The sequence below is a fragment of the Epinephelus moara genome, chromosome 8, assembly GCF_006386435.1.
Source record: "Epinephelus moara isolate mb chromosome 8, YSFRI_EMoa_1.0, whole genome shotgun sequence".
Classification (NCBI taxonomy): Eukaryota; Metazoa; Chordata; class Actinopteri; order Perciformes; family Serranidae; genus Epinephelus; species Epinephelus moara.
In genome coordinates this window covers 19,666,971-19,687,036 of record NC_065513.1, presented here as the reverse complement: position 1 = coordinate 19,687,036, position 20,066 = coordinate 19,666,971, and the positions used below count along the sequence as shown (strand labels likewise).

The 20,066-nt window shown below is 41.2% G+C and overlaps 1 protein-coding gene across 3 annotated transcripts in view; it reads right to left on the bottom strand.

Annotated features, from left to right (window-relative positions):
* Positions 1-986: 986 nt before the first annotated feature.
* Positions 987-20,066, bottom strand: part of ssbp2a (single stranded DNA binding protein 2a) — a 67,690-nt gene continuing 48,610 nt past the window's right edge. For all 3 annotated transcript variants that reach the window (XM_050050761.1, XM_050050760.1, XM_050050763.1), the window contains exons 5-17: positions 11,857-11,946; positions 10,377-10,436; positions 9,664-9,730; positions 8,392-8,462; positions 8,223-8,290; positions 7,787-7,835; positions 7,651-7,686; positions 6,745-6,799; positions 6,118-6,188; positions 5,939-6,017; positions 5,779-5,807; positions 5,569-5,667; positions 987-3,157 (exon numbers count right to left, since the gene is read on the bottom strand). In XM_050050761.1, the coding sequence (XP_049906718.1) occupies positions 3,128-3,157; positions 5,569-5,667; positions 5,779-5,807; positions 5,939-6,017; positions 6,118-6,188; positions 6,745-6,799; positions 7,651-7,686; positions 7,787-7,835; positions 8,223-8,290; positions 8,392-8,462; positions 9,664-9,730; positions 10,377-10,436; positions 11,857-11,946 (804 nt within the window). In that variant the 3' untranslated portion in view covers positions 987-3,127. The remainder of the gene's footprint in view (positions 3,158-5,568; positions 5,668-5,778; positions 5,808-5,938; positions 6,018-6,117; positions 6,189-6,744; positions 6,800-7,650; positions 7,687-7,786; positions 7,836-8,222; positions 8,291-8,391; positions 8,463-9,663; positions 9,731-10,376; positions 10,437-11,856; positions 11,947-20,066) is intronic.

The following is a 20,066-nucleotide window of genomic DNA, read 5'->3' as shown; positions in this document are numbered from 1 at the left end:
TCACTTGGCAGCTCATCTTTGGGGGCCATCTTCCTGATGTCGTCCTGGATCTTGGATGTTTCGTTATAGGAGCAACCTTAATGATTACGCAGTTCACATTTGGATGCTGTCTAGCTTCCTTGCTCAAGGGGACCTCACTGGTGGTAACAGAGTGGTGCAGGAAGGAGTCCTAAAACTTGTTCCCTCGTCTTGAATTCAGTGGGTTTCTTGAATGGGTTTGATAAGATGCCTGAAAAAAGGTCTGTGACTGACACAAGCTTCAGAGATTTTCACATCTTGCTGTATGAAAATATGTCAGTAAATACTTTCCTTGTAATTTTTAAAGCTTTTACATGTCTCAAAAAAGGCGATTGCTAACAAGTGGCTAAGCGAAACTACAGATGTTGACAGGGACATTTAACATCATCATTCCCAACATGGAAATTCATCTGCTAACTAGACCGGTCTGCCTTCACAGTGTTGGGTTGTGTTTATACTTGCGCTATTTTTTTTTTTTTGGTTGTTTTTGAAAAACTACAGTTAATGTTAATGTTAGCCTAACGTTAGCTTTTTACTTCTGGAAATTGCATTTATGCCTCAAAAATCATTTAAGTGGTGTTCATTTGTGAAGATAATCTTGCTGAACAAAACCTGCTAATATCATAAGCCAATGAAAAACTCCTATGGGCTCTTGGTCGGGAGAACCCGGGCGATGCTATCTTCCAGGCTGGCCTACAAAACAACGTTGTCCCTGCAGCACTCCACAAAAGATATCTTGCCTTTCCCCTACTAGGATAGAAGTGTATGGATCACAGTTAGTGGTTTTTCTTTCACATTGCAGACACTGCTCTGCTGCACAACACAGAGCAGATTGGACCAAAGCACACGACTTAGAGAGGCATAACTCGTGATAACACCTCGTCTACAAACCCTGCATACACCCTGAAGTGACTGCGCTCATGTCCACACACGCAGTCCTCACAAACGACAAGAGCTGACACTGTGACTAAGGGAAGAGAAGCTTTATACTAGCATATTCAAAACCCATGAAATACTTCTCTGTGTATTTACAAAAACATAATACAAGAATAAAAAAGAGAAAATGAACACGTCACAAATGGAGTCCCACATACTGCCACAAAACAGATAAACATGACCCAATTTACAAATGCATCTTCTTGTACTCCCACTTATGGCTTCAATCTAACACACACAAAAAAAAAATCAAAATAAAATATCTCTGTTCAGTTGTGATGGTGCGTCATCAGTCCATCCCTCCCTTTTGCATGAATTCTCTCCAGTTTTTTTCTTTAAATAATAATAATATCAAATACACATACGAGACAGAGGAGCTACATTTGTGAGCTGTACACTTTGCAGTAAGAGAGGGGAGAGGAAAATGTTCACAGGCATTATCGTCCGTTTGTACACAATGATAATACATTTTGGGCAGTGAAAAAAGTCTAAAACATTGATTTAAAAACAAGCTTGTTTTTAGCTTTCTGTACCAACAAACCTTTCACATCACACTGAGATCACAGTTTATCCGGATGGCAATAAAGTATGAGTGACCAAAGTGACTTTATAAGCTTGTGTCTTACAGTTTACGCTCAATACTGGTCATGTGTCTTTGATTTGTCTCTGTCTTTTTAACGTTTTACGTCCAGAGAATGTGGGCCATTGTATCCATTTTGCAACTGTTGCTGCAGGACATAAACTGATAAATAATTTGGATAAAAGTTTAAATAACTAGAGACGAGAGAGGCCTCAAAAAAAATAAAATAAATAAAATCGTATGACTGCATGCACAAGTTCAGTATCCCCTCTTGTAAGATAACACAGTCCCAAAAAAAACTCAGCTATCCTAAACTTTGCCCTGTGCCTGTGCAGTCAACAGAATGTAAAACCCTCCATAGTAAGCCACTCACACTGGGAAGTCTAACAGTTTGAACGCAACAAAGGTTTATCACTGAATACAGAACGACACCATGCTTAATTATAGAAAACATTTTCAGTCTGTACTACTGGGTATCGACCTTTGTGCTAACCGTATTCCTCAGTGTCAGCGTAGTGACTGATCTGATTTAAAGAGAGACTATGTCAACTTTAAAAAAGAAGTAACACATTCTTCCTCTTATGAATAGAAAGTTAAATTAATAGGCATTGCTCAATTCAGTACACTCAGGGATTTTGTTTCTACAGCCTTGCTTGGTCAGGTATGACTGGTAGCGCTGTTAACTGAAGTTGCATCATCTCGCCTTAGGCCTCGAACAAAGCACTTTATTTTTCTCAAAAACCATTCGATAGATGAGGACAAATATTTCAGTTGAAGCCTTTCTGCAAATCGTGGTTAAAGAGCTAACTTTAAAGAGATTTCACATTTCCCACATTTGTGGCTTGAGTTTGGGGAGCGCAGAAAAAAGAAACGGCCCATAGTATAAAATATGAAACACAATGTTAGTGGTCTTAAAGATTCAGACAACCACAAAAGTTGAAAAGACAAACACCTGCACAAGCCTCAGATAAACTTATTGGTAATATTGTGATGTCTCTCCAATTCTCTTTCAGTTATGGACAAATTAATTTGTAAAGAAAAGAAAAGAAAAGAAAAAGTTCCTTGTGAGACCCAGTTAGATTAAATTTGAGCATCAATCAAAAAGTATCTGTTATTTTTCAAACCCTTGGAAATTTAAACTTTAGCATAAATAGGATACTGGCCGTTTGTTTTTGGGCATGAACTCTGTAATATGATGCCAAAGGCAGACACGTCTGTCTGTGACTGGAGTGTGTGCACAGTCTCATACACACCGTATGCAAATATACAAAGAGTTCTCCTCCAGGTTGTTTCAATTTGGTTCCTTTGTACAGTCTCATAGTTGCAGAGGAAGAACTGATGAATGTAGCAGAGTCACCACTTAGAACGGGAGAAGAAACAGGAGAGAGAGAGACGTGGACAGGAACAACGGAGGAGTGGGGTGGGTGGGGTGGGGAGGAGAAGGACGGAGCCTGGGGCAACTGTCCTGACTAGGCAGGTGGTGGTGGAGGTGGTGAAGTCACTGGCCTAGATGACATCACATCCTGTCTCTCTGCTTTTCACCGATCCACACCAGGTTACTGGGCGACTGAACCAAACCTGCGTCCAGAGCCTTCACACGCTCATTGTCATGTTCGGAGAATACTGCAGAGATACAATGGGAAGAAAAGCGTGTGTGAGTATTTTTCACCATTATACACCAAAATCCCTCCAAATGCAATGGTTTAAAGTCAAATATTTTTTTATGAATGTTTAAAGGTATACTATGCAGTAATTGTCATTACTTTGTATGAGTCTATACACTCTTTTTTAGGAAAAACCCTCATAGTATACCTTTAACTTTAGTTAAAGGAAAAGTTCGACAATATGAGAATTATGTTTGTGTTTTAGGGTTGTCAAATTAACACATTAATTTTGATTAATTTATCACAAAGAAATACCATGTTAAAAAAATCAACACTGATTAATTGTGTTCCATGGTGACCTTTGACCCGGTGCGTCATTGAAGGCCACAGTGCCTTTGTCACATGACGGAGGGAGACGATGCTGCTTGGCCCAATGAATGGAACATTAGCATTTTAAAAACGCCCAGATGGAACTGTTGATAGGAGCACCGTTCTCTGCATTTTCTGCAGTAAGGAATTTTCGTACAATCGCAGTAATTAAAACCTGAAATATCACCTCAGCGCAAAGCATTTAGCAGCAAACTCAGAGGTCCAAGCTGGCACAGCCTCTGATGCTAGTGCTAGAAGTCAGCCTTGTCACGACCAGGGCCCGTATTCACAAAGAATCCTAAAAGTAGCTCTTAGTGATGTCATTCTTAGAATTCCTCAAATTCTAAAATTTTTCTTAGAATTTTCCCTTGGTAAGATAAAAGTTATTCACAAAGCATCTTAGGCCTTAAGAGAGCTCCTAAGGTGAAAAACTGTTAAGAGGAGGGAGGAGGACTTTTAAGAAGCCTAAGAGTGTCTTAAACAGAGAAGATGGCGGAAAGACAGAGAGGAAGGAGAGATATTCTCCGTATATTGAACGACAGTGATTTAATAAGACGCTACCGGCTTGATCGTGCAGGGATAATGTTTGTGGTTGACCTCATCAGGGATGAGCTTACTTTTCCCACCCAGCGTAGTAACGCAATAACGCCCGCTTTGGATTGCAGCACGTACCAGCGCTTCTCACACTCATCGCTTGTGCGTAAAAGGAGAGGGAACGACGCATTGATTTGTCGGGCAATGCGCTCCCAAGTCTGCCTCTTCCCTTGTGCCGTGATCCCGGGACCGAATTTCCCTCTTAAAACTCCTTTGTTCTCCTCCACGAGCTGTGCCAACAGCAGGCACTGCTCTTCTGTCCAGTTCGGCTTTCTCGTTCTTTTTTTCTCCATTTCATTCGTTGTTTTGGTCATTCTGCCAAATCAAACCGCTTTTTACAAGGAGGCCAGCAATCACAGTAATTGCTGACAGCTGAGTCTGCGTCCACCATTAATATCAAATAGATTAAGTAGTAAAATTACCAGCATGGCGAGTAAACATAACAATAAGCAAATCAATATAATAATCGGCATGTGAATGAGGTACGTTCAAACATTTTGAAGCTGTGTAACAATTAATTTAATTTTGCTGAGTTTCATCATCATGACATAAAATTATTTTCACGATTACACATTTCTTAATAGCCTACAGTCTAAGTTCTATGATCGGTTGATTTCACTGTCCATTCATTACTAGGAGCCCATTTTTTCAGATTTTTTTTTCTTTTTTTTTTTCCTTTTTGTAACAACCAATCACAGCTTTTAGAAGAATGCGTCATACCTAGCAACGGGGTCAACCACACCTCCTCACTAAGATAAAAGTTTCTGTCCCCTCCTTGCTCAGAGTTGCTCTCAGAAACTTCCTGAATCACTCTTAAGCTAAGATTCCTTGCTAGGAATTTCTAGGCTAAGTTAGGAGCTCTCTGAGAGGACTGTGAGAATCTTTGTGAATATGGGCCCAGGCATTCAGACACAAACTGAGTGAGTCTACCTGTGACCGACTGACAAAAGGGATTGCAATGGATTACAGACCAGTTTCGGTGGTAGACACATATGCCAAAATTCATCTGAATTTAAATTTTTTAAATACTTTCACATTTTTATTAAATTCAGATTAATTAATCACAGAGCATGTAATTAATCAGATAATCTTTTTAATCGTTTGACAGCCCTACATCCACACATCTTGTTTATTTAATCCAAAGTGACTTCCTGGAGTATTGCTGTCACAGTGTGGTTGCCAAGCAACAGGTGGAAACTCCTTCACATGACATATTACGTGTATCACTTAAGAGATGCTAAGTGGATTTCTTCTTCTTTGGACAGAGTCATTTGTTTCCCCAGAGCCAACAAGCTGCTGGCTGTAGTTTCATATTTAGCGTACAGATTTGAGAGTGGTATCAATCTTTTCATCTAACTCTCTGCAAGGAAACAAATAAGAGTATTGGCCAAAATGCCAAACTATTCAAACCCATTTTTAACCTAACTTTGGTATTAAGTTTTGAGATCCCGCTAACTTCTGACTTACACTTTCATTCTGAAAAGGGTTAAGGAAGTTTCCTCCCATCTCTCCATCCTCCCTGGGGGTCCCGGGCTGGTTACTCATACTTAGGTTACCAGGAGAGTTCTGAAAAAAAGATTGTAAGACACAGATTATTGGTAACTGAATGCTACTAAAGCTATGGAAGAAAAATACTGCAATTTTAAAATGGAGTTTCAAGGTAGCATCTTGTCTCACCTTGGGGAGACTGTCCATATCACCTGACCCTGAGAGAGGGAACACAAGGATGAACACAAACCACCATTATTGAATGAAAACTGGTTTTACTTAAATTAAGGGAAAAAAACATATAACCAGATTAGTGTCAGATTTAGTGTCAGTGCAGCACACACTGTACCTAATGATCCATTCATGTGATGGGGCTCCATGCCAGCCATGCCACCTAATGGACCGTCGCCACCTGCACCCATAGGGAACTGAGGAGAACATACACAGGAGACATCAAAGAATGATTACATCCACACACAATGTCTACAACCAGACACAGTGATGTATACAGAGAGAGAAATGTCTCACATTTGGTCGGCTTCCCCCCGGAGGGACTGTGTTTATCATAGTGTACATGTTGTCACCAGAGTTGGTTGAATCTGACGGAGAAACAATAAGAGGATGAAAAAGCATAAACGTGTACTGTGAAAGTAAGATGAAGATTAAACAAATAAGGTTATCATTTAATAAGGAAGCACTATTATGAAACATTAGGGTTTATCTTTTTTTTTAAAATCATGACTTTTCTCGCAGCCTGCTTCATGGACTTTGGTTTGAGTGGGCGTCTGAGGATACACAGAACTATGCTTTGTAACTGTCTAAACTAAAAGTTAGAGTCCAGATATGGTGACCGTAACATGACTATAGTATGACTTTTAAATGGCTTTTTGGGATTGGAGGAAAGTTGTTATCATTTGGCAAACAGCCAGTCACTTTGACTTTCTTTGTCTCTATAATATGTAATGGATATAGTCTCTTTCACACACTGAGACAATTTCTGTATAAGAAGATCTGTATTTGTCTCATTACAATTATTTTACTTAAACTCTTTTGGTGTTTGGTGTGTATTGATAATGTGACTGGGTGCTTCACATCTTCACAATTTTCCATGACAGTACAAACTCACACTCACGCACATGGATACACAAGCCTTACCTGCTGGACTCGGCATTATTGGAGTGCCGGGTGGCCCCCCTCCTCCTGGAGGTCCCTGAAATCACAGTTGGTTTCCGTAAGATTCATTAATGAACTAATAAATTTCAGCCCATACAGCCAGTGAATAAAGACAGTATAATGGGGACCTGTTATACTTTTTCTCATTTTCTGTCAAATATATAAGAATGATGGATGTTCATATTAAGCGTGGCCATTGTATGTAAAAGGAACCCATGTAACAAAGGTACTGATTTCAGGGGGACGCAAAGGACACCTCCCCCTCAATATTTACAACCTGTGCATTTCTCCCTCCCCTAATAAAAACATTCAAGTTGCTTAGGGCAAAATCATAGACATTTACACTGTAAATTGATGCGGATGAAACCACAAACTGGTGCATTAAAAATCTCCAGAATGCAAGAAATGACATGTTTGATTCTTAAAATGTTCTGGTAGAGTACCCCCAACCCCCCCATTGCATATGTTCCCTCACCTCCAAATATGGAAAGGAGAAATGTATGCCCCTGTGTGTGAGCAAAAGCCTGTTATTGTCTACTTTTGAGACCAGCTGACGTCAGCTCCTGACGAATTTCTTGTTGATCTGCTACAGGCATGTAGCCCACACTGCTTCATGTGCCTACATGCACTAACAGAAATATGCAGTCTTGGTTGCTGATGTTATTAATTTCTCCCTGATTTCTGATCATATTCCTGCTGGATCAAGGTTGTGTTTAGAAGGGTGGGGTGGATCTTAAAGAGACAGGTGCAAAGACGGAGCCGGTGGATACAGGTGTTCCAGCACCGACAGTTTTGAAGATTAAAGCATTTACATATATATTTTAGTCGAAACCTTAAATACAAATATGACCCTGAAAATAATCATAATTTAAACTCAAACATACATACCACATAACTTCCTGGAGATGCAGAAGAGTATGGGGTCTGGAAAAAAAAGAAGGAAAAAAAAAAAAAGAAGAGAAATCATTAAAGAAATGAAATATCTGTTAAACCTTGTCTTGGGTGTCTTTGTAAGAGCACTTACCGAATTGGAGTTTGGAGGATTTGGCCAGGGTCTACCCCCACCAGGTCCCCTGGAACACACACACAATTATACACTTTAGTTGTCCGCTTTTGGCAAGCGTCTTTGTTTCCAATTCATTTGGGCAGCGTTGGCAACAACAAGCTCCTCTCTTGCCAGCGAGAGGTGATGGGAACAACAAGTTTCAAAAAAAAGAAAAGAAGAAAAGAAGACAAAATAGAGGAAAGCTGGCTTCTCGCTCCGCTTCCAGTCCTCTAAGAGCCAGGAACATACAGTAAAGTGTAATTAAAAGCTACAGAAAGCAAATGGCTGACTGCATCTACTGTCGAGAGAGATTAAAGACATTTGCAGTTTAATGTCCCTCTGAGTGAGAGAAATGTGGGAAGGTCAGTTACATTGTGTGTGTGTGTGTAGATCACATTATGTTGCTACCACTCACATGTTCATGCCGGGCATCCCAGGACCAACCAGGGCATTCAGTGGTGGTCTCATCCCACCTCCATAGCCCTGAAACAGAAGACACCAAATGTCCTCATTGATGTCTACACGAGAGTAACTGTCAGAACCAATGCTTTGTATATATCCCCTGAAATCATCTGGTCCCGTACCTGGGGCCCGAGCGGTACCATGCCTCTGGGTGGAGTCATCCGCTGCATCGGTCCTCCCATATTTGGATGTCCTGAAACACAGGAAAACTGTGAAACTACAACCGACCATCCGTTTGTTCCACATGAGTGTATTTGGGTGTGACTGGGGTGAGTTTTCTATTATTCAGTCAGCAATTTCCCGTCATGTGTTTTTATTTTCTACTGTACTCTCTTCAAAAAAGCCTGTTCCCTTCATGTAATGTTGTATTTTACACCTCCATCTGGAACCCTTAGAAGACATCAATTTCTGAGATGATGGAACTAACCATCATACAAAATTCAAATACAGTGTTTTTTTTTCATTCTAATGTTGAGTTTAACAGTAACTGAACATTCTGCGTCTTTTTACTTCTGCATAATTCATGTGCTGTCTGAAGGAGTAAGTAGTGTGTGTAAACAGGGTTGTACTTAAAGGGTAAGAAGAGATCTTTTTATTACTATCTACAAATCCCACAAATAGACTAAACTAACAATGAACTCATTCACATTAAATTTGGTACAGATATCCATAGTCCCCACAGGTTGAATCCTACTGACTTGGTGACGCCCTGACTTTTTCTCTAGCGCACCTATGATGGTGACAGTTGTGATTTTGAGATGACATTCATGTTCCCGGCAGTGGTGCAGTAGTTGGCACTGTTGCCTCACAGCAAGAAGCTTTCAGGTTTTGAGCCGGCCATTTGGGCCTTCTGTGTGGAGTTTGCATGTTCTGTGGGTTTTCTCTGTGTCTTAACACATGGTGATTGGTCATTGCTGACTTTAAAATGCCTGTAGGTGTGAATATGAGCATGAATGGTTATCTGTCTCTATGTGTCAGCCCTGTGATAGTCAGGCGACCTGTCCAGGGTGTACCCTGCCTCTCACCCAGTGTCAGCTGGGATAGGCTCCCCCATCAAGTCAAATTTAAATTCATGACTAAATACCTGCAAAGCTATATCCTATATTATCCTTTTAGTGCTAATTAAATATGTTAGCATTGCCATTGGGAGCATGTTAGCATGCCAACATTAGCATTTAGGTCAAACTGCCACTGTGCCAAAGAGCAGCTTTACAGAACTGCGGCTGTACACTCTTAATCTTGTAAATAGTTCTGGGACATCGGTTCTATGATAAAAGCACTATCAGGCTGTGACTCTGTCTGTCTGTCTATTCCTTAACAGGCTGGGTGCTGACTGAGCACATGTGCTGTAACATCATGTGTCTGTGTTTGTGCATACCAGTGTGTGTGCGTACCTTGCTGTCTTGTGGGGTCCATTCCACTGGGCAACATAGGCTGACTACCTGGGACTCCTCCAAGTCCCTGCAGAGGGAAAAGAAAACCCCACCCCTCATTATCGTCACAGTAACACAGATACTGTCCATTTATACTAATTCATTTATTTCTTTATTTTCTATTTTTGTTTGCCAAATCATTTGGCCCATTCCACATGGGATTACAAAATTATAGTACAAACATCTCCCGGTCTTGCTTATATAAAGCATGTGAAAAAAGAAAAGGAAAGAGACACAAAAACAGTATCCCAAATGAACTGTTATCATGTAAAACTATTACATTTCTACAGATTATCTAGATAATCTGCTTTTCTTCTTATAAATTAATACCGTCTAGTTTTAACAGTCAAAGGCAACATAGCAGATCTCAACTTAGCACACTGAGATCTCCTTTTAAACAAGTTATAGACAGCATAAGTGTCTGTACCATAATTCAGTTTTTATCATTGTAAAAGTACGTAGTTTTGGCTATGTCAGTATGTCACCAGCCCACTGACCTTTGTCCTTTGCAAACAAGCCTTTTCTAAACAAACCACCACTGAGCTTTTGACTAGTAAAATAAACCCAGAATTGGGAAACAGTGTGCTCACAGGTTTGTTTTTAGACCAAGAGCCAGTCATTTCTAACTAGCTACAGTTCTGTCTGCCACCTGCAGGTGTCAGTGTGGCTCTTACCTGATTCGGTAATCTGAGAGGTGGTCTGGGTCCTCCGGGGTATCGAGGTGACATGAACGGCTGAAATTAAATTAAAAACATTAAAGCAGGTTGAATCACAAACACACAGGACTGCTATTTTAATACCTCTCCCACAGAAACAATAATGGTGTACAAACTGCACAGAGCACCATATGGGGAGTTTTTTCACACTTCAAAACAGGAAACCGACCACAACCACTGCAAAAATCTGCTGTTGAGTTTTGGGCACATTTAACAACAGTTCCATGACAGCAGACTCAGTACGCCGACCACATTTTCATTGGACTGGATTTATGGAAAAAGAATGAAAGACTAAGAGATGAGGTTGGTTAATAATGATGTCAGTGTTATGTGTTAACTGTGAGCAGTTTGGCAGCAGGAGTGAGAAGCTCTTTTGCAGCTGCGAGTGGGTTTTCACTTGTCCTCACCACAGACAGTAGCAATGCTGTTGCTATGTCTGCTGAACCGATGCCACTGTGGTCAGAGGAGCCAGTCTGCAGCGTTGGGGAAGCAATGCAATGTGTTGCCACTAGAGAGCAATGGTCCACTTGTTTTGATCAGGGTCTCCTCTTTAATTACCCCTTGTCTCATCTCCCAGCTGTGCTGAATGTCCATCAAAGGAAAACAGCTACACTATTCTAAGTCTATTGAAGCTCTATAATGATTTACATTCCTGTTTTCATACATGCACAAACAAATAAATGCAAACAACTAAACACAGAAAGTAATAAACTGAATGAATGAATAAATGACACTCAAAGCTAGACGTTATATGTCTGTGAGCACGGCTGTGCATTGTCTGTGATGTGCAATGCTTTGCTAATAAATATAATTATGTGATATTCTCCGATCTCGTCCATATGCAAATCATTTTATGGAGCCCGAATGAAGAACTGGCAATCTGGCAATTGTTGCGTTTCTTTCACCGATAGGTCCTGACAACCCCTTGTCTTCAAAGAACAATTGATCTTCAGAAGGAGATGGAAAAGGATGTTTGGAGTTTTTTTGAAAGCGGAGCTGAGAAATGCCTATGAAGGATATTGATCTGCGTGTCAGATGCGAGCGTCTGAGTTTGACTGATAATGACGGCTGATCAATGTGCAACTGGCAGAGTCATTCTGATGGAGAACAGCGATGATCTGGGGCGAAGCTGCACGTGTGACTTTTTGTTTGTGAGACATTCATTTCAACTGTCAGGCCCTTTTCTGTCCGTTTTGAGAAACACACAGAGGTGCACCCCCCACACACAGATTAATGCACACAAAGGTTCTGTACATGAACACAAACAGTGAAGTATTCATGAATTAAATTCTCACATATGGAAATATCCAATAGAACTATTCAGTGCTGTATCTGTAAGTGGCCTGAAGGCCCCAAAGAAAACTCTCTTTCCTCTCTTTCACTTTCTGTATGTTAGTATGTGTGTGTCTGTGTGTGTGTGTGTGTGTGTACCATATACCTGAAAGAATCCCGGAGGGACTGGCCCCACTGGCATGCCCTCTCCTGGGGGAAGGTTCCCAAGGACGGGGCTGGGAGCTGCTGCAGCACTCTGGAGGATGCAAACACACACAAAGAAACAAAGAGTTAAAATCACAACTCAAACCAGTCTGCAGACACTCAACACTTCTTTGCTCAGCAGTGGTGGAAAGTAACTTAGTATATTTAGTCAAGCACTGTAGTTAACTTGACTGGAGTTTTTCTATTTAATGCTACCATACAGTTGCATGCAGAATAATATACATTCACCAGCCACTTTATAAGGTACACCTGTTCAACTGCTCATTAACACAGATAGCTAATCAGCCAATCACGTGGCAGCAACTCAATGCATTTAGGCATGTAGACGTTGCAAAGATGACCTGCTGAAGTTCAAACCGAGCATCAGAATGGGGAAGAAAGGTGATTTAAGTGACTTTGAACGTGGCATGGTTGTTGGTGCCAAATAGGCTGGTCTGAGTATTTTAGAAACTGCTGATCTACTGGGATTTTCACGCACAACCATCTCTAGGGTTTACAGAGGATGGTGCCAAAAAGAGAAAATATCCAGTGAGCAGCAGTTCTCTGGGTGAAAATGCCTTGTTGATGCCAGAGGTCAGAGGAGAATGGCAGACTGGGTCAAGATGATAGAAAGGCAACAGTTACTCAAATAACCACTGCTTACAACCAAGGTCTGCAGAAGACCATCTCTGAACCAACAACATGTCGAACCGTGAAGCAGATGGGCTACAGCAGCAGAAGACTGTGCCGGGTGCCACTGCTGTCAGCTAACAACAGGAAACTGAGGCTATAATAACAACCAGGCTCACCAAAACTGGACAACAGAAGATTGAAAAAGCGTTGCCTGGTCTAATGAGTCTGGATTTCTGCTGCGACATTCAGATGGTGGAGTAAACAGCATGAAAGCATGTATCTACCCTGCCTTGTATCAACAGTTCAGGCTGCTGCTGGTGGTGTAATGTGTAATACAGTGTAATACAGTAAAAATGATTAAAAACAGTAACAGTATAACACTCACAGGGACATTTTTATCTGACTACTGAGTGTTGAACTTTGACTTTTGCTACTTCAGATGCCTGCTGCTTATGGTCTGGCACCTGGTTGCTTCCTTTTATAAAGCCCTGACCTCACCTGAGCGCTGTGGGGGTTCACGCCCATAAACATCACGCCCATAACAACAAACAGAGAAAGGAAGAAAAGAAGAAAATGCAGGCAGAGGGCAGAAAAATACACTGACACATATTTCTAGTGGGTCATAAGTGACGATTGAGAGGGATTACTTCTGTATGAGTCTATAGATAGTTTTTTTTAGGACAGTCCTGTATAATATATCTTAAAGTAAAGGACCTGAATTCGATTGCTCAGTCAATACCTACAATACAGCACCTCTTCTGAACACGCCACCAATAAAAGCCATGACAACAAAAAGAAGATCTACAATCCAAAGGTCTTCCCCAATGTCTCACTTGCCGTCTCTCCCTCAGTGGGATATTTCCTGTTCCTGCAGATACCCTGCCATGCTGGCACAGGTTTATTTTTATACCTTGTGTTTTTTGTTGTGCTTGTCCCAGACGGGCGGCGCTGGCACATTTCAGCACAGCCTCCGTCTGCTTCCTGTGGCATTGTACTACTAACTAACCCGGAGTTACCACCCAGCACCGGCCTCTTCCTCGTCCTCATTAAGTCTAGAGACCAGACAACATGCAGTGTGGGAGAGTGTGCATCCATATATATGATAATGTGTGAAGAGTGCGCACATAAAGCCAGTGTGCCTATGTCTGTGTATTTTTTTTTTTTTTTTTTTAAATATCTGCCCACTCTCTGTCCTATTTCTCTGATCTCCCCTCTCGCTTTCTCTCCCTCTCTGAAGGCATCGGCTGGGTGTAAAGAGCTCCAGTGAAATTCACCCACAGTCTCTGAAGTTTCCGCCAGCTGACTTTTTAGGTCAGACAGGAACAGGGTTTAATCAGAGCTGAGATAAAAGCGGACTGACGACACTCCTGTATCCTCCTCTGCTCCACCCCACCACCCTCGCTATTCCCTCGTCCTCCCTCATTCTCCTTCACATCTCCCAATCGTTAATGTTCGGCAACAGGGAACAGGATGCCGTGCAGCTTTTTGATTCAATATTCTGTTGCAAACAGAGCTTGTGTTTGTCTCAGCAGATGAATGTACAGATGGACGCAGATGGATATTGTATCTCTATAGTTCAGCGGTGGGAGACTGGATTTGTTTGTGTGTGTGTGTTTGTCTGAGTGTACGACGTCATGCACAGCATCAAGTGTGTGTTGTGAATTTGTGAGAGTTTTTCCCCCTTTCTTTCCCTCTTCCTTCTCGCACCCTGGATTACCCAGAATGCCTTTACTCCCTGGCAGCCTGGAGGTCTGCTGAGTTTGCCTTCACGCACAGAGAGGGAGAGAGAAAGAGAGGGAGCAAAAGAGGAGAAAGGAGGACAAAGCAGAGATTATAAGTGTGTGTGTGTGTGTGTACTGTGAGTGTGTGAGTGCACTTAATGTTTGTTTGTGCGCAGAAAGGAGAACTGGGGGAGGGAAAAAAAATCTACCTGACCTGCTGACAAAGCAGCATTTTCCAAATACAGCAACAAGAAAAAAAATAAATAAATAAAAAACACGGCAGGATGTATTTGCCTGCCCCAAAACCAGCACCACCCAGAAAACGAAAACAACACTGGCAACAACACAACAACTGCTCTGGTGCTGACAGTCTCTCTCGATTATGACAAATCAGATTGACTCAAATGACATTAGAAAATTAGAATGAATCACGCTGAGAAGGAATCACAAAGCCTATTTCAAAGAGAGGCTGTGAATCTTTTTTTTTTTTGCATAAACCTGGACCAGTTACACGATTTGCATAGTGATGTTTGTGTAAAAATTGTGCAGCAGCATCTATATTACTAGACATTTTGTGAAATAGGCTTATTTGCTATCTTGCTGAGAGCTAGATTGATGTCACTCTCATATTTGTGCAGTTAATATAAAGCTACCACAAGCAATTGGTTAGCTTAGCTTAGCTTAGCACAAAGCCTGCCCAGGTAGCCAAAGTGACCTGGCCCTGAATTGGCCTGAACTCCGCATGCTTGATGAAATTAGCCGGGCCGTTGCTTGACTCGGAGGAGACTCGGTATGAATGACGCTCCAGAATTAGGCCAAATCAGCTGGCTCGATTCCAGCTGCCGACACTGCCATCACTGGGCGGAAACAGGAGGTAAAAGCTAGCCTGGTTGTGTCCAAGGGTAACAAAATCTCCTCAATTAACATATTATATCTTGGTTGCATTATCCATGCAAAAAACGAGATGTAACAATGACATGTTACACTGCTAAAGAATGGTCATCTACCAGTGTATTTCTGCCACTGGTGTGCTGAGATGCCTATCCAGGTGTGCCATGGGATTTTGTGATAACCACACATACTGCAATATTCAACTGGGTCTGTACAAAAAGTTACAAATACATTTTTAATTGACTGTATCAATATGTTGTGGGCACCCATTTCTTAATAAATAGTCAAACTCTAGCTAAAAAATGTAATTGATTTTAATTTATTAAAAATAAAAAAAACCTTAACAGGAAACGTATTTGTAGCCGTGCACACGTGGGAATCTTAAGTGTGTGACATATCAAGAGCCCTGATTGGCAGCCAGTGTGAGGGATGATAACATTTAAAAGGAAAAAGCCGTGAGTGGGATGATGCATCGCTTTATTGTACGGAGCAAATTACAACAAAGCACCAGCGAAGACGACCTACCACTGAAACAAAAGATACGTCAGTAGACAGTTTCATAAAAGCTACCTATTCTTATTTTTATTGTCTTATGTCATAATAAGATCGACACATGTTATAGTAGCTTCTGTGCACAGATATAAATACAGGTGTTGCCTTGAGATTTTGGCTTGCCCTTTGGTGTGCCTTGGGCACACAATGTTCGAAAACCACAGGGCTAGAGCAATAAATCAGCCGGGCTAACGTATCGGCAAACATGAGATTGTTTCAGGTGTACTGGCATCTGCTTTTATGTTGGTCGATCAGTAACTGAACTGCAGAGCAGAAATGTTAAAAATATGTTTCAGACCATTTAGAAACATTATCACAGTTACATCGATTGTCCAAAAGAGAGAGCTCACAATTTATTCTTAATGATCAGTGGGTGACTACACATCAACTACACTTTGTTCCTCTAAAAAACTCATTTCAAGGACTCTGAAAATTTAAAAATGATCAGCCCACCTCTTAAATATTGGTATTGACCTGCAAAAATTCTAAATCTGCTGGAATACAATAAAAATGACACTAACCACACACTCACACACTGGACCTGAAAGTTGTTACACTCAAGCAGTGAGAAAACAATCTATGACGTCAGTTAAATTGGACTGATAACAATATGAGGGACATTCAAAGAGTCCGTGGCAAACAATCGATAACGCCTTAAGCACCTATAGACTCATAAAACCTGGTATCTTTTAAATACTGGCAAGAGTTGGTGCTTATTTCAACATTTAGAAAAAAAAGGAAATGCTTACGACTCTCTCAGTTTCACTAACAACCTTCATCTGCTGACTTGTGGACAGTTACAGAGAATTATTCGAGCAACACTTAATGTTTATTCCGTTGGTAACGACTTCGATAACAGTTAGATTAAACATGCTGATGTGCCAACACCTTAACTGTGTTCAAACACTGCGCCGCTCATGGCTGTTGATAACTGTGTGAGCCTGCAGGGCTTCACCTGCTCTAATGTGAACACATCAGTGTGGTGCGATTAGCTCCAGTTAGCTACAACAGCGCGGTGACCAGGAAGTTAATGTTTACTGTCGGCTGTCATTATTACACCACTGTAAATTAGACTCAATGAATTCCTGTTAGCCGGTTCTGTTTAAATACTGATTCACAGCCAAGCTCAACATATTCCAGCACTTAACCTTTGTAAACATCAAGCGCACAGACATTGTTACACGCTGTTAATGAGTCCATCATTTACACTTCTCACACATCAGTGTTTACACTTTTCTGACAAGGCCGAGCGACAGGGACAATGAGATATTGAGCTGGTGGCTTTACACATTAACACACTGTATCATAGCACGCATTATTGTGTGTCTTGTGTAGTCTTTGTACATGTTTCACTGAGCTCAAACACAGTCAAGTACTTCTCATAATATTAATGGCACTTGACCTAATGGAGTTGACTGCTGATTCAATTTGAGAACAAATTGTAGAGCCCATTATAAGAGCCGCATTATCTCACAAATTCAGAAACTGGTAAATGAAAGCTAACTTGCTGCTGTTGTTGTCGTGTTACTTTGAAGCAGGTTAAGGAACAGGAGCCAACGTTTGCATCCCATACCACTCCAAATTATCTGAACACACTCAGCCAGCGCTCTGCCCCCTCCCCTGTCTTTGTCTCTGAGATCCCAAAAAGACTTCAGCCTGAAGACACTGAAAACAAGACAATCAATTAATCTGTTTGTCCATTCAGCCTTTGCATTTCATGAGTCATCAAATTGCTCAATGCTTTGCTCTTTGCGGTTTGTTGTGTACTGTGATCCCACCGCATTCGTAGTCACTGCATGACGACGTAACCAAAAGGTGTTTGTGATGAAACCTGAGGCGGTGGAACGGCCCCCGCGTGTCCTCAGATGAACACCTGCATCTCCTGGCAAACTCATTTGTTGCATAAATTATTCAAACTGCCCCCCTCCAGGAGGACGCTACAGTATACCAGACATACACAACAAGACATTCAGTACAGCACACTACAACATCACTAAATGTGCACTGAAGTACGCCGCTCCTCTGCAAAGACAGAATGTCAAAAAAGAGGGTAAAATGAGAAGAAGTATGTGCCAAAATAGATTCTGATGTGATTTAAAAACTGGCGAATAGTCTATATATTTCATGTGGACTGCGTAGTCATGGTTTGTGTGTAGGACTGTCTGCATTTGTTTCCTGAGGCGGTACAGAATCACTAAGATATACATGATACATACACCCACAAAAACATACAAAGAAAGATTTGAGATAAATGTTTCAAAAGGTAAAACAGTGTAAGACTGGATGTACAGTGGGGGAAAGTCTTATTAACCGTCTACTGTCATCCTGTCTCCTTATGGTGCTGGCTTACAGCAACTGCTCAGAGTCTGCTCAAGTTATAATGTGCAGTATGACGTTAACTTTAACTCTTATCCTGGTTGGAATCATAAGCAAATATTTCTATATGTCAGATTGACTGTTAAATGTGGTCAACAAAGTCAGATATCTGGGTGACATTATCTCTCTATGCACAGTATGCTAGCATGTAAGTTTCACATGTGTACAGCTGTTTTCAGAGCCCTCTGTACTCCACCATACACAGCCCGCTTGTGGTGCAGTTATAGTGAAGCAAAAATGCAAAAGCTTCAGGTGGCATTTAATGATGCGTTCAGGATCTTGCTCAGGGTCCCGAGACAGACATGTGCAAGTCATATGTTTGTGGCTGCTAATATTCCTACCCCGGAATTTTATGTACAAAAGTATGTGTGGATTCAAAAAATGTAATTATAATAGCATTAACTGGGCCCACACAAAGTGACACAATGGACTCTGTTATGTGTCTGAATCAGGGGCGTCGTAGTGGGGAGGAAAGTGGGAGTGATTACCCAGGGCCCCAGTGGGAGGGGGTGCTCAAATAGCCTGGAATGAAAAGTTTGGTTCTGTGTGGCTTTTTTATCTAAGTAATTAGAGCCATGACTAAATTAAATTTTGTTGAATAAACTGGTTGAGAAAGTAAACTTTGTATAGAGACTCTCTGAGGCCGCTCTCACCCCTTAAAGATGCAAAATGGTTTAGTCCACGTCTGCAATAGGGTTAGTATTTAAAAACATCATAAGTAACTGTTTATGATGATAAATGGACCTGCACTTGTATAGCGCTTTTCTAGTCTTCTGACCACTCAAAGCGCTTTTACACTACATGTCACATTCACCCATTCACACACACATTCACACACTGGTGGCCGAGGCTGCCATACAAGGTGCCACCAGCTACTCAGTAACCATTCACTCGCACTCACACACCAATGGAACAGCCATCAGGGGCCATTTGGGGTTCAGTATCTTGCCCAAAGATACTTAAGCACGCAGGCTGGAGGAGCTGGAGATCGAAACCATCAATTGTCCAATTGGTGGATGACCCACTCTACCTGAGCCACAGCCGCCACACCAGCATCAGGCAACTGTACGTCCCCAAAAACAGAAAATTGGGGTTCCAAAACAGAAAAGACAGAAAGACAGATAGAAAGGAAAGGATAACAAAGCTATGGCTATGCTCTCCATTCACAAAACATGTTTTTACTGTCTATACTGAGGTTAAGTACAGAGTTTTGCAAGCAAGCATTTATGTATGCAGCTCCTTATATGTGGAATCTTCTGCAGAAGGACTTAAAGTTGCACTCATTGGTTCCTCTCGGCCGTTTCAAAGCAGCGTTGCAGGATTTTTGTGCACAATCTTCTATATGCCAATGTCACAGTGTGTCATAGCTGGTCCTTGTAATCATGTGTAGTTGCCATTTTTTGCATTTTATGGTGCATTTCTCGTATATATTAACATACCTTTTGGCTTTTCTTTGTAGTAGTCTGATTTTGTGTTTTATATTGCTTGTTTAAGAGCTTTACATTCTTATTCTGTATTTTTTTTTGTTATATGTTTTCTGTCTGTAACTTATGTAGCTGCCTGTCTTGAAAAACACTGATCAAGAGAGGAGGAAGACCCAGACCCAGAAGTTGGTGCTACATCCCTGTTTTTTTATCACAGTACATTATACTAATATGGACAAATGTGTGTGAAATAAAGCCAAACTGAAATGTCAATATCAAAAAGGACTTTGCGTGAGTTTGAGGTCAAGTCGTCCGAGTACAGGTTCAGATGTGTGAGGCCTAAAAAGGAGAAGGAAGACCATAACAGTGCTACACACATTGCGTCAATGTGTCCAATTTCTCCATCCGAAATGACGCACTTTGTCAATATATAATCACACTGCTTTTATCTTATCAAACCTCCTTTGCTTGACAGGACGCTGGAATGAGTGCTGAGATGAGAGATGACTCATCATGGACAAAACAAAGCAAACATTTACAGTAGATTGAAAACATTTTATATGAAGTGATCCGAC